This window comes from Choristoneura fumiferana, chromosome 5, assembly GCF_025370935.1.
Source record: "Choristoneura fumiferana chromosome 5, NRCan_CFum_1, whole genome shotgun sequence".
Taxonomy (NCBI): Eukaryota; Metazoa; Arthropoda; class Insecta; order Lepidoptera; family Tortricidae; genus Choristoneura; species Choristoneura fumiferana.
Genome location: NC_133476.1, coordinates 10,537,919 through 10,564,558, shown reverse-complemented (window position 1 = coordinate 10,564,558; position 26,640 = coordinate 10,537,919). Strand labels below are relative to the sequence as shown.

The 26,640-nt window shown below is 36.0% G+C and overlaps 3 protein-coding genes across 3 annotated transcripts; 2 read left to right on the top strand and 1 right to left on the bottom strand.

The window, feature by feature from the left end:
- The first annotated feature begins 1,681 nt into the window (after positions 1–1,681).
- Polr3B (RNA polymerase III subunit RpIII128) lies at positions 1,682–12,271 on the top strand. Its single transcript, XM_074087827.1, has 12 exons — positions 1,682–1,982; positions 2,135–2,466; positions 2,764–2,876; positions 3,175–3,350; positions 4,720–4,907; positions 5,100–5,484; positions 5,570–5,933; positions 6,060–6,518; positions 6,603–7,397; positions 7,477–7,613; positions 7,989–8,152; positions 11,617–12,271. Exons 1-12 carry the CDS (start codon positions 1,923–1,925, stop codon positions 11,831–11,833), a joined length of 3,390 nt encoding a protein of 1,129 aa, XP_073943928.1. The 5' UTR covers positions 1,682–1,922; the 3' UTR covers positions 11,834–12,271.
- LOC141428088 (sphingomyelin phosphodiesterase 4) lies at positions 12,264–19,829 on the bottom strand. The gene is made up of 13 exons (XM_074087828.1): positions 19,674–19,829; positions 19,220–19,522; positions 18,890–18,992; positions 18,155–18,371; positions 17,300–17,477; positions 15,708–16,000; positions 15,432–15,615; positions 14,757–14,878; positions 13,919–14,136; positions 13,665–13,795; positions 13,455–13,559; positions 13,109–13,231; positions 12,264–12,629 (listed from the first exon to the last, which is right to left on the bottom strand). The coding sequence occupies exons 1-13, from the start codon at positions 19,689–19,691 to the stop codon at positions 12,303–12,305; spliced, it is 2,322 nt and encodes a 773-aa protein (XP_073943929.1). The 5' UTR covers positions 19,692–19,829; the 3' UTR covers positions 12,264–12,302.
- A 238-nt stretch (positions 19,830–20,067) lies between these two features.
- LOC141428086 (uncharacterized) lies at positions 20,068–24,614 on the top strand. The gene is made up of 3 exons (XM_074087826.1): positions 20,068–20,306; positions 20,401–20,695; positions 22,060–24,614. The coding sequence occupies exons 1-3, from the start codon at positions 20,214–20,216 to the stop codon at positions 23,067–23,069; spliced, it is 1,398 nt and encodes a 465-aa protein (XP_073943927.1). The 5' UTR covers positions 20,068–20,213; the 3' UTR covers positions 23,070–24,614.
- Positions 24,615–26,640: the final 2,026 nt, after the last annotated feature.

The following is a 26,640-nucleotide window of genomic DNA, read 5'->3' as shown; positions in this document are numbered from 1 at the left end:
ATAGTTCTTTGGGGAAACAGCACCAACTCTAACAGTCTTTTCATTTTACAGAAAAAATGTATCAGGATTCTCGCAAATATAAAAGCACGAGTCAGCTGCCGACCATTTTTTAAAAATTTAGGAATATTAACCTTACCCGGATTATATATTTTAGAAATTTGTACATTTGTTAACTCTAACTTAACTTTCTTCTCTCTAGCTAAAGATCATTTCACCCGACCGCATAATTTACGATATCAAAACCGATTAGCTTTGCCAACCTCTACCTTGAAAATATTCCATTCCGGGCCTTATGCGATGTGCATCAAAATATATAATAAAAGTCCAGATTTAATTAAAAGCTTAAAAGGTCAAACATTTAAAACTGCACTTACTAAATACCTTGTAGAAAAATCCTACTACACTTTACAGGAATTTTTAGAGGATAAGCACTAGCCAGCACTATAAGAAAGTATGCAATTAATAATAATATCTTGTGTTTTACTAAAATTGTTATGTTGACTATGTTTTTAGCTAAGTTTAAGTTTAAGGTACGAGCACATATCCATATCTGCGCTTTTATTTTAGGTTGATAAAGGGATTGCGGCCTATCGACATGAATTAGTACGGTATAGGCGACTGTCCCCCCCCTGCTTACACTATTAATACACGAGAGCGAGTGGAGAGGATGGTTCGATACGAACTTCAACTTCAACTTCACCTTTTTGCTTAATGGCAACCGGTCGCTTTAGGTTAGCAACCATCAACCATTACTGCCAATGACACCTGACAGCAGCAAAGTATACATTATACATGTGACCGGTTAATAAAGGTTTTTCTAAACGGGGGTTGTATTTTAGTAGCGAGTGTGTTGCGTACCTGGAATAGACGTACACATAAAAAGAGATAGCACAATCTTTTTGTATTTTTTATTTCAATTCCAAATTTTTACTTTTACGGTCATCCCGTAAAACCTAAATTGAAAATACAAACATACAAAAAAAACAATCTTAATTTGATTGCTTAGTAACGATATCTCTTGTCCGGGTGAGCGGTTAGTTCCATTGGAGTGCGAAAAAGTTTCTCGATGAGGGCTACGGCATAGATGTCGCTAGCGTCACTGCTTAAGTGGCTAAATAAGAAACAAAACAAGCTGAGATATGAGGTGCATAGGGGAAATTCGTGTCGGTACCGTTGACCATCAGTGGTGTAGCGGTATAGCACGTGGTACGGAATACCGAGGACCTGGGTTCGATTTCCAGTGATGGTCTTATTTTTCTGGTTTTTCTGTGCATCTATATTTCAGTTTGTATTTTCAATTAAGGTTTTACGGGATGACCGTAAAAGTAAAAATTTGGAATTGAAATAAAAAATACAAAAAGATTCCAAAAAAACAATCTTAATTCAAGTTTCGAGTTTCGTAATAGCCCTGCAGAAGCAGAACTGACTGTCCACATGTATGATCAACATTTTTCATTTTAACTTGAACTAAATTTTTGTTGTTCATCCAACCAAAGAGGAAGGAGAGACAACATCCAACATTCAAATAACCTATTTTCTGACTACTTTAAGTAGATAGGTGAGTGTGTTGGAGTCTTAATCAGCTTGTTTTAGTTACATTTATAGCCGTTCATGTCATTGTTTATCAATAAGCACACGCTAAGAGCACACGCAGCACACGTGCTGTCAGATGTCATTTTCGTTTGTCAGTCAGACAGTCACCCAACACAGTAGTTTGGTTTGGTTGTGGTTTGATGTTATTTTTTACTTCTAAATTAGAAGTTCTAATCTAAATTAATTCAATTCATTCCATAGGAAGTACACGCGATGCATGAAGTGAAATAAGCTATTTGAAATAATAAAAAAATATTAATTGCAAGCAATGGCAAATAGCTGATGTAATACTTCGTTCGTTACTGTGTGGTAATTTCACGTGTGCGACAATGGGAGAGATAGCTCCTGAATGGGATAAAGGCCATAGAGAGCCGGTGAAAACTTTGGAGGTTAGTGAAAAACTGAATTAACATGTTTTTTTTTAAAACTGTTCATTTATCCAAATCATAAGTGATGCCGAATACATAGCATAGACTCAAGTTACGTGTTCCTGGTCAGGCTTGTGATAAACATTCACGTCTTATTTTTTTATCTGTTCCAGGACAAATGGAAGCTAGTGCCTTCCTTTCTACAAGTTAAAGGTCTTGTAAAACAACACATTGATTCCTTCAACTACTTTATTAATGTGGAAATTAAGAAAATAGTTCAGGCCAATGAAAAAGTGTTTTGTGATTCTGACCCATTGTTTTATGTGAAATATCTCAATGCATATGTTGGGACCCCAGATTTGGAAGAAGGGTTTAATGTGACAAAGCCAACTACTCCCCATGAATGCCGGCTCCGAGACATGACCTACTCTGCCCCAATAACTGTGGATATTGAATACATTAGGGGCAACCAAAGAGTCATCAAAAACAAACAGTTGATTGGCAGGTAAATAGAAAATTCTATCCTTAAACTTAAAAGTTCTAAACCAAAAACTATATTTATTTCAATAGTAAGAATAATTGCTGAATGTACTATCTGTAGTAGAAATTTTTCTATGAAATGAGAACTTAAATAAAATTTATTGGAATAATTTCCAAAATCACAAAATTGAGTTCTCATCTTGGTCTGTAGAACTATGTATGTTAAAAAAAGACAGGACTGAAGAGGTTAATTTATAAATACTGCACAACAAACACAAATTTGATATCCTTTTTAGCAATTTTTTTTTTATGAATCTTCCAGAATGCCACTTATGCTGAGGTCATCAAATTGTGTGCTAACTAATAAATCCGACAAGGAATTAGCACATTTGAATGAATGCCCTCATGATCCAGGAGGTTACTTCATCATTAGAGGTATCATGACATTCACTCTTTGTAGGTATTTTCCCAAGAAAGAATGCAATCAAAACACTATTACACTACATAAAGTAATTTACTTTGCTAGGCATCTTTACCATTATGTATAAATTAAACAGCACAAATTGTTTAATGTACTGGTAACTCAAATTTAATTATTTAATATACTAGTTATACAAAACTATTAATACCTACTCATTACTTAATTACTAATTAGTCAGTATTATAATAAATTGACTTTTAAGTTTGATTTTGTAATGCATTTAAAATTTTACTTTACTTTTTGGTTTCCCAGGACAAGAAAAAGTGATATTAATTCAAGAACAGTTATCCAGAAACAGAATGATTGTGGATGAGTTTAAAGGAGCTATCCAGTGTCAAGTTACAAGTTCTACCCATGAGAAAAAAACCAGGACTATAGTCATTTTGAAAAATTCTAAATATGTCCTGAGACACAATGCATTATCAGATGTAAGTTTGTTGAATTAAGTATAGTTAAGAAACTTAAGAAAGGCTCTTTATGTATGTAATAGACAGTGTACAGGACTCATATAGAACTAGTACTACCTACAGTCAGGCGCGGCGCACTCCGCGATATAGGTACGATTCTGTAAGTATCAAAACACCCCACGCCGGCGTGGGTTAACTCAGTAGGGCTATGAGCGCCGCCCGGCATGTACGCTCGCAGTCTCGCTCGAAATAGTCGCGCCGCGTAACGCTACGTGTAACTGTGTGATTTTCGTGAAACTGGTTCACAATGAGTGCAAAAAATATTAAACCTAAATAAACCTCGCGATTTTAGGATTGGTGAGGATATTAGAATATCTATCATGAAATAGCGTGGTGTTTCGATTTTTGGGATATGTAGGTATTTATTTAAATTGTACACTTTGAGCGCTGAAACAGTATATGTATAGCCACACTAAATAGCATGGAAACTATGTAATGTTATCTGAACATGAATTTTATTTTTTTGGAAATTCATGAAAATTTCATTAATTGCAATTTGCAACACTAAAATTCTTACTACTTTCTATTCTGTACATAACATTACACTAACTAATCCAATTCTGTTCGAAACCATATTAAGTGCGAGTGCGACAAAAGAACAGATAGGTAATTCGCGATTTACCAATGCCCACTGCGGGTGTACAAAACCTTTGAGGCTGCCGACGACGCATTCGGCACGCGACCTTGTACCATTATCCATTTTGTTACCGTCGGAGATCGTAGGCGCGTCAATTTAAAAATGCAAAAATGCTAGAAAACTAAGTATTTGTCCGAATTTATTTTTAAGTTATATGTGAGTATTATTTTTTTATTGATTTACAACCCTATCCTAAACCAAAACGTTGGTGCAGAATAATAACGACCTTCGCGCGTACCAATAGAGTTCAATGTGGCTTGGTGGAGCGCGGTGATTTTGCTAATAAAAATTACGTAGGCATATAAAATGGCGGCTTTCGTCAACATCAAAAGAGAGAACCTTCTGTACTTGTACTATTACTTATTCTGTGCTACAGTCAAAACTGTTTATAATGACGTCAAAAGGACATCAATATCTGGTTTTTAAACATGGTTGGTTATAACCTTTTTTCTTGGTTGTAACATTGGATATGTTGTTATGACTGGTGTTGCTGTAAACGGTTTTGACTGTGCATGCAAAAGGGGCCCTGCTTAGTAATTGATGGTGCATCAATTAGTTATTGTTTTGTGTACACACACAACTGTTCTGCATCATGAATGACTATCATCTTTATATGCGTGTGTGTATTTTATTTTACAAGTCCCACCATAATTTAACTCAATACAGTTATGGATTATATTATTTGTCTTCTAGGATATCCCCATTACTGTAGCTTTTAAAGCCATGGGCATTTGCAGTGATCAAGAAATAATGCAACTTGTAGGCACAGATGATGCCACTGTCAAGAAAATGGCTCCATGCATTGTGGATTGCCACAACCTAAAGATATTTACTCAAAACCAAGCACTTGCTTATGTAGGCAGTAAATTAAAAGTAAAGAGGTAAGATTTTTAAAATTTTCATGAATTGTAGCAACAACAATATAATTAGTACAATAAGACTTCCTCACAAGAAGTATCTTTCGATGGTCTGTTTTCATGGCACTTGCATTAATATAATTGAGAGACTGTTAATGAACAAATTATCTATAATGTCTTTAAATAGTGAAAGCGAGTTCTGTTTTCCTGTTACAGATTTCCAACAGCAAATTCTAAGTCTCGGACACCAATTGATGAGGCTCGCGATTTATTAGCCACCACCATCCTAGCCCATGTAACTGTTGAAAATTTCAACTTTTATGTCAAAGCCATTTATTTGGCGATAATGGTGAAGCGAGTCATTGAGGCAGAGACAAATAAAGCTGCCATAGACGACCCTGATTACTACGGAAATAAGAGGCTTGAATTGGCAGGTTCTTTACTTGCACTCATGTTTGAAGATCTTTTCAAAAGGTTCAACTGGGAATTGAAGTCCATTGCTGACAAAATAATACCAAAAGTTAAAGCTGCTCCATTTGATGTAGTAAAACATATGAGGCCAGACTTAATAGCCAATGGCTTATTCACTGCTATTTCTTCTGTAAGTATCTACTTAAAATTCAGATCACAAAGTACATAAGTTCCTCCAATATTATTTTTAACTTTACAATTTTTTTTAATTTTAGGGTAATTGGACTATCAAACGATTTAAAATGGAAAGGCATGGGGTAACTCAGGTTCTAAGTCGTCTGAGTTACATATCAGCTTTGGGTATGATGACCAGAGTAAACTCCCAATTCGAGAAAACAAGGAAAGTCTCCGGGCCTCGGTCATTGCAACCCTCTCAATGGGGAATGCTGTGTCCTTCCGACACACCTGAAGGTGAAGCTTGTGGGTTGGTAAAGAATCTGGCTCTGATGACACATATAACCACTGAATGTTCAGAGATCCCCATTTCAAGATTGGCTTGCAATGCTGGTGTTGAAGATGTGAGGCTCCTAGGTGGTGAAGAAATTAATCATCCAGCTGTTTATATGGTGTTCTTAAATGGTAATTATTCATATTTTAAAATTAGCTTAGAACATATCTCTCATACTGCGGTGTAATGAATAATAATTATAATAACGCAGCAAAATGAGCTTGTATTAAGTAAATGTTTACTTGTTTTTATTTCAGGTAACATACTTGGGGTTTCAAGGCAGTATAAAAAACTGATCAGAGTGTTCAGGATGTTCAGGCGGCGTGGTCTGATCTCTGCATTCGTTTCTATTTACCCCAACCACAATCAGAGGACAGTCTACATATGTAGCGATGGCGGCAGGCTATGCCGCCCTTATATTATTGTAGAGAAAGGCCACCCTTTGGTCCAACAACACCACATAAATGAGCTGAACCGAGGCATACGCAAATTCCAAGATTTTTTAAATGACGGCCTCATAGAATACTTGGATGTGAACGAAGAAAATGACAGCCATATTGCTACGGTCGAGAGCGAAATTGATCCGTATGTCACTACGCACTTGGAAATAGAGCCTTTTACAATTCTGGGCGTCTGTGCCGGCCTCGTACCGTATCCGCACCACAACCAGAGTCCGAGAAACACGTACCAGTGTGCTATGGGAAAACAAGCTATGGGTATGTTTTTGTTTATTTCTTGGTTATATTTGTTTTAGTATGTATTTTAAATGATTGCTTACTAATGATTTAAATAAATTTTAGGAACAATTGGTTATAATCAGAAAAACAGGATAGATACACTCATGTACAATTTGGTGTATCCCCAATGCCCCATGGTGAAGACAAGAACAATTGAGTTGACAAACTTTGACAAGCTACCCGCCGGCCAGAATGCTACAGTGGCTGTCATGAGCTACAGCGGCTACGACATTGAAGACGCCTTGATCCTCAACAAAGCCTCTATCGACAGGGGATATGGCCGCTGCCTTGTCTATAAAAGCGCTAAGACAACAATGAAAAGATACAGTAACCAGACTTCAGATAGGATATTAGGGCCTTCGAGAGATGTTGCAACTGGTAAAGTTATCAGAGCACATGAAATTCTCGATACCGACGGCATCGCCTCGCCAGGGGAGATGGTCGAAAACAGACAAGTATTAATCAACAAACAGATGCCTCCTGCTACAATAAACCCAGTGACGCAGGGTCAGCCACAGCAGGTGGAATATAAGGACGTTCCTATAACCTACAAGGGTCCTGTCGAATCTTATGTAGAAAAAGTGATGGTATCATCGAACTCGGAAGATGCTTTTCTAATCAAAATATTGCTTCGACAAACACGAATTCCTGAGATAGGGGACAAATTTAGTTCGCGCCATGGGCAGAAAGGCGTGACTGGGCTAATTGTGCAGCAAGAAGACATGCCTTTTAACGACAGAGGTATTTGTCCAGATATGATCATGAACCCTCATGGTTTCCCTTCAAGAATGACAGTTGGAAAAACCATAGAGTTGTTAGCAGGAAAGGCAGGGCTAATGGAGGGCAAATTTCATTATGGTTTGTAACATTTTTATTTAAGTACTTTTATTAAAAAAAGTTTATATCTCATTGACTTTTGCGTTTGTGTTATTTACAGGTACTGCGTTTGGAGGTTCCAAAGTTCTCGATGTCTGCAAGGAACTAGAGAAACATGGATATAACTATCACGGAAAAGACATTTTCTACTCGGGCTTGACTGGGGAGCCTCTCGAAGCTTATATTTATTCTGGACCGGTGAGTTTTACCACGAGCTTCAATTGATTATGCACCTTTGAAAAAAAAAAACATTCAAAAGATAAGTTAAGGATTGCTCAGGTTATGAAAGTTTAAAAAGGTTATATATACAAACCAATGAAAATTACAATTTTTAAATAAGGTGACATCAATATAATTTCATGATCAAAAAGATTTTAAAAAGTGTAGTTACTCATAATCACAATACAGGTCCACATTTAAAGGGACTGTTGATCGGAAAGTCTTCACTTGGCCACTTGAAAACAAATTGACTAACAGTTTTTAATGATCCCATTTATTTACGTTAAATACTCGTATAGTTGTTACCTTTAATACAAACCCAGCAATAATACATTTTTGTGGATGATATGGCAGGTGTACTACCAAAAGCTGAAGCATATGGTGCAAGACAAGATGCATGCACGTGCGCGGGGGCCGAGGGCAGTACTTACGCGCCAGCCCACGGAGGGGCGCTCGCGCGACGGCGGCCTGCGCCTCGGAGAGATGGAGCGGGACTGCCTCATCGGATATGGGGCCAGGTAACGACTCAATCTTATTTTATAATATTTATAACTTATAGTTGTTGTTGTACATTTGAAATTTACCATGAGCTTTGCGGTGAAGGAAAACATCGTGAGGAAACCTGCACAAATCTGCGAAGCAATTCAATGGTGCGTGTGAAGTTCCCAATCCGCACTGGGCCCGCGTGGGAACTATGGCCCAAGCCCTCTTGTTCTGAGAGGTGGCCTGTGCCCAGCAGTGGGACGTATATAGGCTGGGATGATGGATGATGATGAGTTGTTGTTGTGTAAGCCTCAAGTTCATGTGGGTAAGGTCGCCCGCTTAAGCGCACATGGAACTTTATTGAAAATCTGGGAACGAAAATAAAGCTACATACATAGCTAAACATTTTATAAGACAAAATAATGTGGTCTTTACATTTTTAACCCCCGACGCAAAAAGCGGGGTGTTATAAGTTTAACCGCTATGTGTCTCTGTCTGTGGCACCGTAGCTCTTGAACCGATTAGAATGTGTTTTTTTATTTGAAAGCAGGTTTTCTAGCGATGGTTCTTAGATATGTTTTATAAAAGTCGGTTCAGCCGTTTTTGAGATATTGAACATTGAATGACAAGATCGGGGGTTTTCCAACTTTTTGTTGGTTAGGTTATTGACTGAGAGCAAAGCAAGTGTTACTTTTTCTTGTCAAGATCTGTGATTTTAAGTAATGTTTGAAGATGGATGCGTTCGCCAGTTCCTCTTTCTTTAAACTTTGGCTGGCTAGAACGTTGTCAATAGGGAATATTACGTAAAGATTTGGCAGGGGGCGACACTGGCGCAAACCGCCATGACAACGTCAGTTCTCTTTATATTTTGTCTAGCGTTGAAAATGCTCGAAAGAAACAATTTTTTTTTTGTTTTTTCCCCCCAATCGGTTTCTTTCGGTTTTTTTTTCCAAGAAATATTTGATAAAAAACATTTGAAATTTTCTGGTTAAAAACGAAAAAAACAAGTTTTAAACAAGTTTTTTTCAATAGGTTTTTTTCATGTCCTATGTTGTAATACCATAATGTGTCAGTCTATCGCTCTGTCATAAGGATCTAAGGGATAAACCGTCGAAGCTACACATTCTTCATCATCATCATCAGCCGGACGAATAGTTAAAATGATTTTCGAGCAAATGTATTGAAAATAATAATTTAGTTATTTAATACAAAGAATACTACGTAATTAATATTTAAATGTGATGTGTGTGTGTGTGTGTTTGCACTAAATAAATAAATATCATGGGACACTTGACACCAATTGACCTAGTCCCAAACTAAGCAAAGCTTGTACTATGGATACTAGGCAACGGATAAACATCCATACTATCCATACTAATATTATAAATGCGAAAGTAACTCTGTCTGTCTGTCTGTCTGTCTGTTACGCTTTCACGCCTAAACCGCTGAACCGATTTGGATGAAATTTGGTACAGACATAGAATAGACCTTGGGAAAGAACATAGGCTATCTTTTTTCGCGAAAAAGAGGCTTTAAGGGGTTGAAATAGGGGATGAAAGTTTATAAGGTGGAAGTTCGTCGTTGTCGAAGATAAAACCATGAAACTTGGCTTTTAGGCACTTAATAAGAAATAAATCGATATTTGTGTGAGCTTTTTTGAAAATTTGACCTGTGAGGGGGTGAAATAGGGGATGAAACTTTATATGGAAGATCGTCGTTGTCGAAGATAAATCGATGGTTCTTCATGAAACTTGGCATTTGGGCACGGGATAAGAGATAAAAAGATATTTATTCGCGAGTTTTTTATAATTCTTGCTGTGAGGGGGTGAAATAGAGGATGAAACTTTATATGGAAGATCGTCATTGTCGAAGATAAATCGATAGTTCTTTATGAAACTTGGCATTTGGGCACTTATAAGAAATAAATGGATATTTGTTCAAGCGATTTTGAAAATTTTACCTTTGAGGTGATGTTAGCAGAGGGGATGATGCAGTGTGTTCTGCAGGTGGTAGGACCTTGTGCAAGGTCCGCCCGGATTGCTACCACCATCTTGCTCGCTAATCCTGCCGTGAAGCAGCAGTGCTTGCACTGTTGTGTTTCGGCGTGGAGAGTAAGACAGCCGGTGAAATTACTGGCACTTGAGGTATCCCATCTTAGGCCTCTAGGTTGGCAACGCATCTGCAATTCCCCTGGTTTGCAGATGTTTATGGGCGGTGGTGATCTCTTACCATCAGGAGACCCACTTGCTCGTTTGCCATCCAGTCGTATAAAAAAAAAAAAAAGTGTTAATAGAGCCTTCTAAGCTCAAGCAAAATGTACGCAATGTGGGGTCAATACATAGACAGTCAGACATGAAAATTATAATTTTTCAGATTTTTCTTATTTATTGATAGAGCTACCTTTATGCAAAATTCCAAGTTTCCAGGACAGCCGGAAGTACCCTATTACTTTTTCTGTTAAGGCGATTTACATGGAAACACCTTTTTAATGACTGTAGCTTTTAATTGCCTTGACTTTTGAAAGTGATCCTATAAGGGTTCCATTTTTTCTTCTTGAGCTGCGGAACCCTAAAAAACATTTGTTCCGGCTTTTTTCAAATTTCGACCTATTTACTTGAAAATATGGGGATGAAATTTCTTAAGGAATTCCAAACAAATTACTATACGTATATTTATCGGAAATATGTGTAGCTATGCTTAGTAAAAATTCCGTCTTAATTATAATCCTACCCTCCTAACTTACAATAAAGGACGTTAGGTGTCAAGAGTTCACTATGAAGAATTAAGTAGCCATTTTATGTTGGCAGGGTAGAATACACGTCGTATTGCTAAAATGTGGCTTCCCGCAAAATATTTATGTTTTACCAAAGAACATGGATGAATGGATGGATGGAAAAACAAAAAAAAATAGTTTAGGAATATTTATAGCAATGTTTTAAAATACATTATTTTCAGTAAACCGTAGAAGTTTCTATGTGCTAATTATTGGCAAAATAGGTATCCTAAATAAATTAAATACTTCCCAAAGTTACTATTCCACGCGGACGAAGTCGCGGGCAAAAGCTAGTACTTATATAGATAAATACATACTTAAATACATTAAACATCCAAGACCCGAGAAACAAGCATTGCAAGGAAACATTGCAATTTATCGAATGGAACTTGACAAAAAAAACCGGTTTCTTTCAGGTTTTTTTTTTAAACGCTAATTTTGTCGTCATGACATGACGGATTCATGACCAAAGAGTAATCTATAGAAATCTGACATATTTATTAGCAACAAAATAACATGATATTTACATCGATGGTAAAAACAGTGCTATATTTCCAAAAAAAAAGTAATAATATGATATTATGGCATCCTATGGACGTTTAAGATAACCAAAAATCTGTTTGTGCTAGTGCTGCACTCTGACGGCAGAAAATTGCAGTAATATTCCCTATTATTTTTTAGTCTTTTTCACAGCTTACAACCGTTTTATCATTACTATGTCCTCAGCATGCTGTTGATGGAGCGCCTAATGCTGGCTTCGGACGCATTTTCCGCGGACATCTGCGGCACGTGTGGCCGGCTGGCGGCGCGCGCGTGGTGCCACGCCTGTCGTTCCTCCGCCGCCGTCTCCACTGTGGAGATGCCTTACGCCTGCAAACTACTCTTCCAGGAGCTCGCCTCTATGAATATCGTGCCGAAACTCACGCTTAAGAAATATTGTTGATAATGATGACCGAGCGAGATGTTCGGATGACTAGTTACGTAAAGGTGATTTTCCGCCGGCGAGGCGAGACGAGAATTGAAATTTGTATGCATTATCGCGCGCCCGCCGCAATACAAATTTCAATTCTCGTCTCGCCTCGCCGGTGAAAAATCACCTTAATACTTGATAAATTATTTGCTCTCGCCATTGCCTTTATAAAAGCGAGAGGCATATCTATGCTTAAAGTTAATATAAATAAACAGAATGCACGCTGCGCATGTATATAGTATGTTAACTAAGTTTTGTTCTTGACAATTGACGCTTTGCCGTATTAGTTACGGGCGGAACCCATGTCTGAAAATGATTACATTTATTTGTGGTTTTGCGTGTTTAAATTTAAATAAGGATAATTAATAAATCTGTAAAGTTTTATAGCAATAAAACAAATGTATAAAAATACTTTTTTTATTATTTCTAATCTATAGTACACTCATGACATGATTCGTAACATTTTACACGAAGCTTTCGTAAACACGAACAAAGCCCAGATTACAAAAAGTATAAAGATATAAAACAGACCGCCGACTGAGAAGAACATTCTTAGGATTACATAACCAATTATAAGCCAGCCGACGAAAGCGTGGGAGCCCAGCCGTCGCAAAGAAAGTCGCGGTGGCAAGTTCTGACTTACAATGCTTTGACGGTTCGACGCATCCCGCATGTAAGTTTGGATAGTGCATGGCGTTTGTAGCACCTCGCGCGCGACATACCCCCAAAAGTCATTCCTGTTCCATAGATTCGGAAATTCGTCTTGATACTGAAACATTAAAAATCATTGCACTTACTGATCAACTTACAAAGTGGACACTTATTTACCAAGCTTGGTAGTTTTAACCTTTTTAACGCCACAGCCGGCAAAACGCGACAGCTGAACATCGTGCCATAGGCGCCATGTCGGCATTTTGTGGCGCCTATGGATCGATTTTCAGATATATTTTTTTTGTCGTCTGTGGCCGACCGTGGCGTTCAAAAGCGTTTACCTTTACTTGCCCGAATTTCATTTGCCCGTATTTCACTTGCCATAAAATAAATAGAACCGTGCTGTTTTCAGGATTTTTTAAAATGTCATCATATGGAATGCAGTAGGTTTGGTTAGGTTAGTTTAATATCAACTCTGAAGAAATTACTATTTCAGAAATAAATTCCTTTATGGCAAATGAAAATTCTAGAAAACGATACATTCGGGCATATGAAATTCGGGCAAACGATAGAGAACCGTTCAGAAGGTGGACTTACCAATTCATTTACTCTTGTCGCTATTTGATACAACATCCTCACTAGGATAGTGCTTTCGTATGTTGTTATAGGCATTAGGTCGGGATCGCCAAGATATCGAATACTTCTAGATTTGTCTCGAAGCTAAAATAAAGCCACCATTAGTTATTTACATGATGGATTTAATGATGATTGAACTTATTAGATCGAGTGAATATTATGGTAACTAAAGTTAGTTACTACATATAGTACACATTGGAAAAATCAGAAAATATATAAAGCTTGTAAAAAAAAACAGAAAGCAAAATTATCTGAAGTTCTAGTAGATTTACCTACATAGATTGATTGAAGATTGAATCGATCTTACCTTGTTAGTAATAGACAGAGGAAATTGTATAGAGTTCGCAAACGAAGAATGTTCGGAAATATCTTCCGCAACCGGTTCGAGAGGCTGCAGTGACGCTTCCTGTAACTGATACGAGACAAAAATTAAATAATTAATTTTTGCACTTTTTTAAACGTTTTCTGAGCTTGGTGGAGTTGAAGTTTCAATCAGATTAACATAAATCTTTCTTACCCCGAATATATCTGCAAAAAAATGAATCGAGGCATTGAGATAAGTAGGGACCTTCTTGGATTCTTCCAAGGCCTGTTCGTCTTCAATGCTACCACCCAGCATGAGCCAGTGTTTGATGCCTGCCCAAAAACCTGTAAAATTGACAGCCAGGTATAAAGTATAGTTATTATTTTTGAAATATGACGTAAAGTTAGCGTCACAATATAGAAAGATTATTGATGGATATTTGGGCATTTAAAGCCCGAAGTACCAACCTTGATGTTGCTGATGGATTTTCTTGCTGAGCTGTTCTATATTTTTTTCACTGCCTAGTTTAGCTGAAATAATTTTTTTCACAAATTCTTCTGATTTTTGCTTGTTATTTTCACCCCATATTGGTTCATATTCGAAGTTAGTTGACAAATTTAATTCTGAAAGTGCTTGTTTGGCTATAGCAACCCATTTGTGTAGTGCTATTCCATTGTACGTATAACTGTAAAAAAAAACATTTCAGAATAGAATCCTTAAATAATTTGTTGAATCAGGCGTTACTTTGCGGAGATCCATGTCAATGAACTAAAACAATTACTTTGCTCACCCGCGACCTTATGATAGCTACATTTATGCAAGATATGCGTGGTCATGCAGTTCCTCCATCACTACACTAAGAACACGCACAAATCAAATAAACCCATCTATCACCATTACCACATTAAAGTGACGCGTTTCGAACTCAACGAGAGCTCATGTTCAGAGCGACACAACCTTACACCATGCTACTAGATGTTACATCTAGGGTATATGAGTTCGAAACGCATCAGTGTAATGTGTTGGAGTCACGTAACAATCATCTATATCCGTTGAAAAATAGCAAGATATGAGCGATTGAAGTTTGGTTGGATGCCATTTCATCAATTATTTACAATACAATACAATACAATAACTCTTTATTGCACACCAATACAGTAAACAGTACAGAGAACACAAGTATATACATAGAGATTTTCTAAGGTAAGCAATAGGCGGCCTTATCGCTTCAGAGCGATCTCTTCCAGGCAACCTTAACAAATACACACTTAGAATTGGAATATTACTATTTATTAGCTAACTAACCTTTGGTCGAGTGCAGAACTATTGAAACTTGTGTCAGGGCTACTGTAGAAGCTTGAATTATTCAAGATTATTGCCTTTTCCAGGTCTTTCAATATAGGCACTAAATGCTGCTGGGAAAATACCTAAAACAATAATGAAAGAAATGAAAACAATGATACCATAAGTACTACAACAAACGAGTTACTTTACTGTGGGAGAAGTTTATGGCGCTGCGCTGAAAAACTGAAAGGTAATAAATATATTCATTCTAAGAGGAGGTCTGTGCCCAGCAGTGGGACATAGGCTGGGATGAAGATGACGATGATGATAAATACATTCACAGCTAATGAAGAGCTCCAGACGCATTGCTAATCCAGAGGGCTAATAGAGAGGGTAGCCAATAAGCTATAATATGGTTTTTAGTGTCCACTTCTCATATGCCGCGACGATCGTTAAGCCGAGTTTAGACTTGCAAGAAAAATCATGCAAGTTGCATTACATTGCGAGGCCGTAAAACCAACGAGTTTGTAATGGTCAATCGAGCGCCGCAATGTAATGCAACTTGCACTTTCTTGCAAGTCTAAACTCGGCTTTAGAGTCATAGTATCGGTTGCGAAGGAGACAGCTAACCGCATAGTGCGTAGTAGTGCCTAGAATTTCGAGTGTATAATTACTATACATATACAGATCTCATACCTTTCCCAACCGAAATAGCATAACAGCATTTTTAAAAGAAGTCAAATCCAACATTGTGAATCTAGGCAATACTAGCTGAAAGATACATGTGTATGCAGGATAATTTTCAGCAATGAATTGCATAAAGCTGGCGTCCAAGCTTGTGCCACTACCTTCCTCCTGATTGTTGTTTGTGTAAGGGAATCTGAAAATTCAAAACAGAGATGTTTTATTGCAAAATGGGTCACATATTAAAAATAGTGACTGTAAATACATAATTAAAGTAAAATTTCCTACCTGTCTTGATTGATAGTATTGTTAGTGTATCTCCATGGCTGAATAAGACTTAACCAGAGCTCCATGACGAGTCTAAAGGACGCATCCAAGGGCCAAGTCGTGACCAAGTGTTTGATATAATGGTAGGCCCGTGCGCACATTATTTGGCGCGCGTATTTTCTTAGTGTCGAGGATCGAGATTCTGGGTCTGATAAATGTTTTGCAGAGAAAGAATGTATGTGTTTTACTAGCACTCTTACAGTCCTCACTCGCTCTGGACTAGAGTTGGCGATTGCGTAATTTCTTTGGTACATCTGTAAAAGAAAGTTGCTAATGAAAGTTCATCTGCGCAACTAACTTCTTGTGTTTATGCTTAACCTCTTCACTGCCCCCGTTATCTAGCCGTGACAGCCAATGGAATGCCTCACACGCCACGGTCTTCTATGTCGGCGGCCGGTCGTAAAATCCGCCAGATAACGAAATTCCTAGGCAAATCGCGAAATGGCGCCATTTAATGATATTGCCTAAAAGTTGGCCGGGCATATCATGATCATGAGGCACATGCCTAAGAAACAATGTGGCAGATCGTTTAGAGCAACGATATTCCTAGCTATACCAGGCACATCGTGATGTGCCGAAAAAAAGAAAAAATTTGGTACGACGAGCGTAGCGAGGAGTGGTTAGTCTAGTATGAATTGTGACAATAACGTACGAGCAGAGCGAGCGAAGCGAGCGTGCCTCGGGAGCGGTCGGCGAAGTGCCAAAACCGATATGGCGGCGTTTCATGATATGCCTATGAATTTCAAGATCTGCCTAAACGTCACTAGGCAAATCATCGTTAAATGGTGAGTTTTGAATGATATGGCGAATGTAACTTAGCCAATTCACAATATGCCTAGGAATTTGGTGATCTGGCGGATTATACGATCGGCCGCCGAAATATACATGACCAACATTCAACTCGAAATTAATCCTTCAGAGCACGACACTTCGTTTGTTTTGTGGCGGTGAAGGGTTCTGTTTAATCTAATATTAAGTAAACCAAATGTCAGCCTCATGGGAAGCCACAGATTTCTAATAATATTGCATCATCTGACAAAGGCTTACTTAAGATCATATTCACATACAATCATATACAAATTCACATGATCTAAATATTTTTTCCTAATCTCTTTAATCTGGTCACATTCCAGGACGAAATGGATAAGATCCACATTTTTGTAACAAACCCATAGGGGTGCCTGTATGACCCTTATCAAATGAGGTGAATTTCACTTGCCATACCAACGTTTGCCATAAAATATATAGAACCATGCTGTTTTCAGGATTTTTTAAATGTCATCTGATAGAATGCAGTATGTAGGTTAGGTTAGTTTAAAATCAACTCAGAAGAAACTATTATTTCAGAAATAAATTACTTTATGGCAAATGAAAATTCTAGAGAACAATACATTTGGGCATATGAAATTCAGGCAAACGATAGAGAACCACATAGTATATGTAGCTGATATGGCCGTTGCACATTCATAGGTAGAAAGCACAGTGGAAAACTTCCTCTCTACTACCTTTCAAGATTGAAAAAGCTTAAATAAGAAGTAATTTCTCAGACTTACTTCAACACTTCTTGCATTAAACTGTTCAACACTCATCCAAATGTCTATGAACACTTGCAATACTGTTTCAGAACGCCACACCTCATTTCTTGACTGGTTCTGTGTTGGTGTGTGTTGATTGCTTATGCCTGGGAGATCTGGTATTATAAGCAGAGATGGAGTGTGCTGACTGAAAGGCCTGTCGAGAGAAACATGTGTTATTTAAAGAGAATGATTTTTATTTATTTATTTATATTCAGCATAACCACAGTCATAATAATACAAGAAACAAACATGGTTACATCATAAGAGGCCAATAACAGCTATCAATTAGGTTCTTAAATCTATGTCATCTCATCAGTGGAAATCACAGAACAATAAAAAGAGGTGGAAATGTTCACACCAAATTATGTCAGGTTATGAAAATCTCTAGTGTTATATGAAATTATATGTTTTATCTGGGTCCATATTGGCTCCCATACTTATTGGAAGTCCGAATGTAATGTTTGTCAAAACAATCGTTTGTAATCTCTTTTTTCTCTGAATCCAATAATATTTCAGAATTGTTATAAAACAAACCTAACCTAACCTATAGTTTTCTATAGAATGAGCATTTAAAATTTTTAGAAAACTGTAAGGTTTCAGGGGGAAAAAATTTATGACAAACGATGATTCGGACAAAAATATCAGTATGACTAGCGAAAAGTATGCAAACTTTGGCACTCCCGTTTTATCTATGTCCAGATGATGAACTCTTTGATAATTTGTGTTCATTCAGCAAACCTTGTAATAGCTTTCTAGCATGTTTGTTATTAATATTAAGAGAAATTTAATTTATTTTATTTTATTTTATTTGTTTGTGTTATGAATACAGACCTGTTAGCAGTCTGCAATGGTGCTGCCATGTGTACTTTCCCAGTATAATTGGGAATATGGGGCAAAACGGGTACATTGGGATCAGAGGGTAGAAAGTGCATCAAGTAGTCACAGGCTAGAGCAAAGTATGCACTGTTCCAGTTCTCCCAAGAACTCTTATTTTGACTGTAGCTCACCAAATGAATTGCAAAATTAAATATGTAAAAGTCAAATGGATCTGAACTTAATAGTTAAGGAAATATTATATAACATTAACATTAATTGAATGTCTTGATCATGATGTTTCATGCAACACATAATTTATTGTATCTGAATATCAATTGAAACCACCAATCTGGCTTTACATATACAAATATAAACACAAACTGTTTCACAGAAGTAAAACTCCATTATCTACCTACATGGTCCAAAAGAAGATTTATTATGTTGTTGGTATTGCTAAACCTCCTGAAGCCCAACATATAAAAATTTTGAAAAAAAATGTCAGCAATTAGAATCTAATTATTTTGAAAATAAAGTCAAACTGCCATGGTGTATATTTATTTATATGATGAATGTTGTTTATTTATATGTATATAGAGGGTAATTTTAATCTCTGGAACTGCTGAACCTAGGCTATTTCTTTTTTCTTACATAAGCTACTTTGTATACTTAAAAAATGCATTCTAGCAAGAATGAGACAAGAAGGACAACAGAAACAGTAGTAATAAAAGTAGTTCTTTCTAAAAAGGATACTTAGAGCTAGAGCCACAACATTGAGTGACTGGGAGTCTGTTGTCAACATATCAGAGTAGAACTGCGAGGTCCTTCCTCTCTCCAAGGTCATCTGAAGATCCATCTAAAACATTTCAATCACCTTAAATATTCTCCCTCATTAATTTATTAATTACCATATTATGTATGTATGTATGTGTGTAAACTCTTTATTTTACAAAAGAAAAGAAGAAAAATACAATTGACAAACTTAGGTGAATGTACCCAGGAACCTACTAGCAAATACCACATGATAAAAGCTGCACTAGTCATAAATAGATTATTAGTCTTTACTACAAATAGATCACTTACTGGTAAAGCATTTAATGGTAAGTTGTATTTTAACTGAGGATCTGACAGAAGTTTGTAACATAAACGAAACATTGGTCCCTGCGGCTCCAGAAAACTGATCAAAAGTTCATATTCATATCTGTTCAGATCACCAGTGACTGTTCGTAGTCCCCAGCCGTTCGAGAACGACGATGCAAATATATTATTTATCAACTGGGGAAACAATGCTTGAAGATCTTTGTTAGGGCTCGATTGGTCAATAATATTTGTGAGTGCTCTAAGTTTTTCATGCAACGGGTAGTTTAAGCAGGTGTAGAACTGGCTCTGAAATAAATATAAGTTGAATAGTTAGTAAAATAAAATTCTTTCAGAAATAAACAGGTATAAAAATAATAGCTCAAGTTTGTTGGTCAGACTCAGACTTTGAGAAGACAGTTTCAGTAACAAAAAATATGCTGGTAATGAATTCTCATACCATAATGTCGTGTGCCATTTTATAATTTCAAAGCCGATAATAAATTTCTGTTGTTTTCTCTTGGTTTTTTCGTTCTTCTATAGAACTTGCAAAATCAACCCAGTCTACCGCACCAACTCCAACCGGCGTACCACAGACTAACTAAAACATTCTTCCTCGGCGTGTCATCATTGCGAATGTCAATGTCACGCACTATCGACTATCGTCCACAGATAATGCAAGACATTCAATAAAACGATTCCACACAAGCGGATGCAATGGTATGTGCGTTCTTTCGGTCGTGCCGTAAATATCCGCTTAAGTTGAAATAGTAAGTATCAGTTTTTTGATCAAGCATCTTCTGAGTCTGTGGTCTGCTTGATTGACAAATCAATTCGACAATTTCGACATTTCGACACACATTCGACAACGACAGAACGACAGTACAGGACATTGAGGAAAGTAGATGATAGCTAAACTTACTAGGTACATAACAAAGTAGTACATCTTGTAAAACGTCATTGTTTACTTACAACTGATCTCAGATTTTCTTATAAAGCAATGGATAAAGAAGAAGGAGAAATGAGTGACGACCCTATGCTTGGTAGTGATGATAAGGATTCTATTCCGGAAAACGACATAAAACCCACTTTGGTATGTATCAATGAAGGGTTACATGAACATGATGGATTGGAAACTGATTGATTGGTTGGTTAATTTAAATTCATGTGTATGTGTTTTTTTTCAGCTGTATAAAGCAGAAAAAGATGGACTAGTTATCAAACAGCTAGAAAAAATTGATGCAGCAAAGTTTGAGGAAAGAGCAAAAAGATTTGGTCTGAATCTCTCTGGAAGCAAGGTGGTAACACAAAAACAAATTGATGAACTTTACAGTAACTTTGGCATAGAAAGCGGTAATGAAAGGCATTTTCGATTTGATGCTTTGCATTTGAATGGAGTAAATGGGCTCAGCACAAGAGAAATATTTGAGTATCTTGAAGATTACAGGCCTGTCAGTCTCGAGTGGATTGATGATGTCTCATGTAAGTTTTAGACTGTATACTTAAAATGCCAACAATAACATAGTTGGTAACAGCAGGGCTACTATGAAACTACTAGTGAATGCTCCAAGTACATACTTGGCATATTATGAACTATTTTGGGCAAAATTTTTCCCCAATCTCAATATATTTTATTGTATTTCATTCTTTAGATTGTATGTGTGTATTCTTATATTATAGAAATAATGAATAAATATAAAATATTTGAAGCATGTATCAAAATGATGACTTGTGCTGCAAATGATCCATTGCCCATTTTATCCTAACAGTACCTGGGCGACTGAGCTTAGACTCAATAACATTAGTTTTTATAATTGAAATTTATTAATGAAATGTCATGTTTGTAATTGAAAAAGATATTGTATATTGCTTTTATTTAAGAGCCTTATACCTGCTGAGCTGGCAATGTTGCATTTTTGTTAGTTTTTCTTGATTATCCCGTTAAAAATTTAATGAAAGTTAAAAATGTGGTCTGATAGAACTCTTCTCAATATATAAGTTAATGTGTCTACTCCAATAATTATTTGTGATAGACTTTTATATACCTTAAAAACGAATTAATGTTTATTAATGGTTTTTTCAGAATATAAAAATCTATAACAAATAATTATTGGGGTAGACACAAACTTATATATTGAAAAGAGTTTTATCAGACCACATTTTTAATTTTCATTAAATTTTTATGGAATACTCGAGAAAAACTAACAAAAATGCAATGTTGCCAGCTCAGCAGGTATAAACCCTCTTAATTTTATTACAGATTTTAGTGGATTTTTAATTTATTTATTATAATGGTATTAATGTTTTTATTATTTTTTATGCCTTGACATTTTATAATTATAGAATAGGTGTAACTAAATTACGATAATTGAAAAATTTCTAATTGATTACATGCCGCTTTGGTGAAACTGTTAAATTAAGATCTTTTGTAACATTATTTTCAAGCAATAAAAGAATTATGAATTATGATTATGAAATAAATCTTTGGCTTCCAGAAATGAGACCAAGCTAGATAGATTTTTCATCCCCAAAAACCCTTACATACAAAATTTTATTTAAATTTTTAGAGACAAAATAAATACAAGAATTGGTAATTTAAAGATAAAACATAGTGGTTATATACTCTTTGATTTAAAGATATAAGACATGTCATGTCATGTCAATGTAACACACAAAATTAGTATGTTAACTAGGAGATATGAGGGTTTAAATCATTATCCATAGATAATCCCTGTTGATTCATTGGCACTAAAGACAAGAAGCTGTCAGTTTTAGTAAAGACATTGTTGTTAGGTTTTGGTACCAAAAATTAGGATGAAAAAATAACACATGCTTTTTGTTGACAGGCAATATAGTATGTCAGGATCACATATCAGCAGCATTGGCATTGTTGTTGCATTCCCGCGAAATAAAAAATGAAGAACTTAAGAACATGATTGCTCAGAAATCCTCACATCATTGGCGAGAAGGAGCTCCTCATCCAAAGAATGACTTAATTTTAATGCGTTTTGCTACAAATGGTGACAAGAAAATGCAGAAGAAAAAACCAGAATCACATAGAGAAACCAATGTTTATTATGATGAAAGTATGGAACCTCCTAGTAAAAATCCATGGGGTGACTTATGCAAGTCTTGGGGAGTATATGATCATCAAGAAGTTTTCAATAGAAGATTGCCTAAAAATGATTATGAGGATGAAATAGAGGAACCTTATGAAAGAGTTCAGATAAAAAACAAGCGATTAGCTATGCGTCTAGGTAAAAGGCCCCCAGAAAGCCATTCAGAAGATAGCAACTCTGACTCTGAGTGGAAAAAAAAGTCCAAGACTCCGAGAATGAGGATGCATGCAGATGATGAAGAATCCAAGCAAAATAAGAAGAAACAACAGGCTTTCATAGAATCATCAAAATCCATAGAAAAAGATGTTTATGCTCCACTGTCTATAGAAGTAGTTAATTCAAGAAGTACATATATACCAAGAGAAAGTACAAAAATATCAGATAAATTTCGATTTCATGACAGAACAAGTAGTTCACATAGAGTAGGTGTGAATAATATACAGTCCAGGCTAGGTGCAAAGGTAGTACCTGCAAGAGCTGCAAGTGTGCACTCATCATCAGAGGAATATTCTTCTGATGAGTCAGACCATAACACCATGAGCAGAGTTCAAAAGATATCTACTACAAAAGGCTCTAGTGTATGGTCGAGACTAGAATCTAAGGCTACAAATTCTAAAGACCACAAAGACTTAAGGCAAATCCTAAAATCAAGAAAGCAGACAAAGTCAGATGATTTAAGAGATAGAATCAGTAAATCAAAAAGGACCGGTTTACGCATTGAAATAGATAACAATTAATATTGACACAGAAGAGAAAAATAATCTGCTCAGATGTTCAGGGGGCCTAGCCTAGCATGCTACGTTTTATCAGAGTCATGAAGCCTGCCCTCATGAGTCATAGCAAATTTCATGTAGAACAAAACAATATTACGAATAACTGCCAAATTTATTAGCAAGGAGTGGAATTTCTCATAGCAAAAATCAAACATCCAAGGGATTGAACAAAAGTTTTATCGACTATTCCAGTTATTGATGTTATCGAATCGACTCTTCGCTTGTTATCGCCTTGTAAAATTATTCTGTAACATTTGACCTCTTTGATAAGCGACTTTCATCTCCATATTAAAATAAAATAAATCGCGTCAACATCACTTATTATGACATTTATGTTGCTTGAGTTTTTCCAAGTCATTCCCGTGTTATTAAAATGGTAATGGTTAATCCTAAAAGAAAAACGATTGACAAAAGGATAAAAAAACATCCCTTACTTATTTACAATGGAGATTCTTCAACGATATACTGCTCTAAATGTAAAGTTAATTTGAAGCAGCTCAAGCTCTTTTTATTTAAATTGTAACTTAATTAAAAAGTGCTATTTTAAAAGTACCTACTATTTTCTGTTTTATTAATTGCTGTAATATATATTTATCGATAGTTTATAAAACTTATGTTCAATTCCTTTGACGTTTGATTTTTGCTATGAGAAATTCCGCTCCTTGTTTATTAGGTATACTCATCAAAAGTGCCTAGAAATATTTTTTATCCCTAGACAGTTTTGAACATTTCAATATAGGCATATATCTACTGATTGTGAGTCAAAACATCAAATTTGTCTAAGGACAATGAGTATCCCAAGACTTTTTTGATGTGTGTATTTAAAGTGCAAAATGTTCAAATGAATAAAGAACTTTCAATATGTTGAAATAATTTCTAAAATTACACACATGTTGAATTTTGTTTAGTCTTATGTACAGTTGAACAAATTGATTCGTGTATCAGGATGGAACCTTTTAATAATCAATTTCACTATGATTTCCTTGACAAAAGTATGGGATGTCAACATGACATTAGTAGCACAAAGGTTCATGGGTTATGATTCAGTTTGTTTGACTGTACAACACTAATCTGTTAGAAAAAGTTTGGACTCAGTAGCTCTTTTCAGACTTGCGTGTGCGAAAGAGACGAGTGCTTTATGTCTGCGATAAAGTTAGTGTGCTGCTCATGCTACTGGTGGAGATGAAATAATAAAAAATTAGATCTATATTTAGTCTTAATTTTTATAAAATAGTTCATGTTAGAATAATGCCGTACTTCTATTGAAGAAGACTATTTGTCTAAGTAAATTCATGTTTAGTTTTGATAATAATTAATTGTATATGTAATCATAAATAAATCTTTTTTTACACTAGCCAAAAGGTTAATATTGTTATATTTTGCCTTTGTTTCCTACCACTATCAAATAACTCCTGTATTATTAAAGCGTGACTAAAACCAGCGAGTTGGATGGACATACATCCTCAACGTGCTTGTAAGAAACATTATAAAATAAATTGACATCACAATCTTGCTATCTTTAATTAAAACATATCATAGGGTAGACCCCACCATATATTTCTGCTCCTATCTATTATGTAATCGAAGTGCGATTCAAGTACAGTACAGTTCATAAACTTGTGAGCAAACAGTTGATCAAAAATATCTAAACACGACTCTATTGTTAACGGCGTAGAAGCGTGTTCTGATATTTTTGATCAAATCTTTGCTCACAAGTTTATGAACTCGACTGTACATCATGTTTTACAATGCCGCATATGGTTTTTCGGTTTTTCCAACCTTTTTTTTTTTACAACAAATGAATTGTCAAAATGCCACCTTACCTTCTGTATGTTGATAAATTTGTAAAATGATATTTTAATTTTCACATTTTATTATTAGTACCTGGGCGACCGAGCTTTGCTCGAGTTAAAACTCGTTAATAAACGTTTTCCCAGAGATAAGACCAAGCTAGATCAATTTGTCATCACTGAAAACCCCTACATACCAAATTTCATCGAAATCGTTGGAGCCATTTCCGAGATTCTGATTATACATAGATATATATTATATATAATATCTATATACTTGCGGAATCCTGGAATAGTAAGTATTCAATTTTTTTAGGATACCTATTATGCCAATAATAGCACATAGAAACTTCTACGGTTTATTGAAAATAACCTATTTTAATACATTGCTATAAATATAAACTAATTCCTTTTTTTGTTTCCCATCCATCCATCCATCTATCCATGTTCTTTGGTATTGGTAAAACATAAATATTTTGCGGGTAGCCACATTTTAGCAATACGTGTATTCTACCCTACTACTAATTATTCTATTTATATATTATTCTAGGACTAATTATTCAAAGGGAAATCTTGACACTTTACGTCCTTTATTGTAAGTTAGAAGGATAGTCCCGAAAGCTGTGAAAAAAATAAAACTTCTAAGTCAAGGCAATCAAAAGCTAGAGTCATTATAAAGGTCTGGTACTTCCGGCTGTCCCAAAAACTTGGAATTTTGCATAAAGGTAGCTCTTATAGCACAACAAATAAGAAAAATATGAAAATCATCATTTTTCATGTCTGACTGTCTATGTCAATAAGACATTGCGTACATTCTCGTCCCCTATGCTAACATCCCTTCGCAGGTAGGTAAAATTTTGAATTTATTTTCTTATAAGTGCCCAAATGCCAAGTTTCCTAAAGAACCATCAATCACAATCTTCCATGTAATGTTACATCCCCTATTTGACCCCCTCACAGGAAGAATTTTAAAAAACGCGCGAGGAAATTTCTATTTATCTCTTATCACGTGCCCAAATGCCAAGTTTCATAAAGAACCATCGATTTATCAACGACAATGACTATCTTTCATATATAAACTTTCATCCCCTATTTCAACCCCTTAAAACCTCTTTTTCGCAATAAAAGATAGCCTATATATGATCTTTCCCAAGGTCTATTCTATCTCTGTACCAAATTTCATCAAAATCGGTTCAGCGGTTTGGTTTAGGCGTGAAAGCGTAACAGACAGACAGACAGAGTTACTTTTGCATTTATAATATTAAAGTATGGAAGTATGGAGTATGGATATCGTTCCGTGAGTCACGGACGGTTCTGGCAGAAAATCAGCACTGCAGGCGTCTAACGCTTCAGCATAATGCGTATATGTACATGTATTTAGACTATTTTCATGTGTTTTTCTGTAAAAAAATGTTTGGTTTATTTGTGTAAATTCTGCTGTAATGTGTAACTTCTGTGTTAGTGAATAAATGTCATCTTTCTTTCTATATATCTTTATATACAAGAATTGCACGTTTACAATAATAAACGGAATCGAACTCCGATCAGTCATCATTAAAAACAAAAAAGAATACGGGGTGCAATATGAGTTTGAACGCGATAGATATGTCGTACGACAGCTATCAAAGACAGCCCAGCACTACACTAAACCAAAGGCGACTTAGGCGAGGCGTGTGGATAGCGGGGGGAGAAGCTCCCGCTCTTCACCTCATCATGCCCCGCCCGACTGCATTCAACTAGCGCGC

What these genes read in the sequence shown, in the direction of transcription:
- LOC141428086 (XM_074087826.1), top strand. Translation starts at nt 20,214, where the DNA reads ATGGATAAAGAAGAAGGAGAAATGAGTGACGACCCTATGCTTGGTAGT. An exon ending in ACGACATAAAACCCACTTTG is followed by an intron (nt 20,307 to 20,400) that starts GTATGTATCAAT and finishes GTTTTTTTTCAG; the next exon opens with CTGTATAAAGCAGAAAAAGA. An exon ending in GTGGATTGATGATGTCTCAT is followed by an intron (nt 20,696 to 22,059) that starts GTAAGTTTTAGA and finishes TTTTGTTGACAG; the next exon opens with GCAATATAGTATGTCAGGAT.
- LOC141428088 (XM_074087828.1), bottom strand. An exon ending in TTAATGCAAGAAGTGTTGAA is followed by an intron (nt 16,001 to 17,299) that starts GTAAGTCTGAGA and finishes TTTCTTTTACAG; the next exon opens with ATGTACCAAAGAAATTACGC. An exon ending in AGTTCTGCACTCGACCAAAG is followed by an intron (nt 14,137 to 14,756) that starts GTTAGTTAGCTA and finishes TTTTTTTTACAG; the next exon opens with TTATACGTACAATGGAATAG.
- Polr3B (XM_074087827.1), top strand. Translation starts at nt 1,923, where the DNA reads ATGGGAGAGATAGCTCCTGAATGGGATAAAGGCCATAGAGAGCCGGTG. An exon ending in GACACAATGCATTATCAGAT is followed by an intron (nt 3,351 to 4,719) that starts GTAAGTTTGTTG and finishes TTTGTCTTCTAG; the next exon opens with GATATCCCCATTACTGTAGC. An exon ending in TTATATGGTGTTCTTAAATG is followed by an intron (nt 5,934 to 6,059) that starts GTAATTATTCAT and finishes TTTTTATTTCAG; the next exon opens with GTAACATACTTGGGGTTTCA.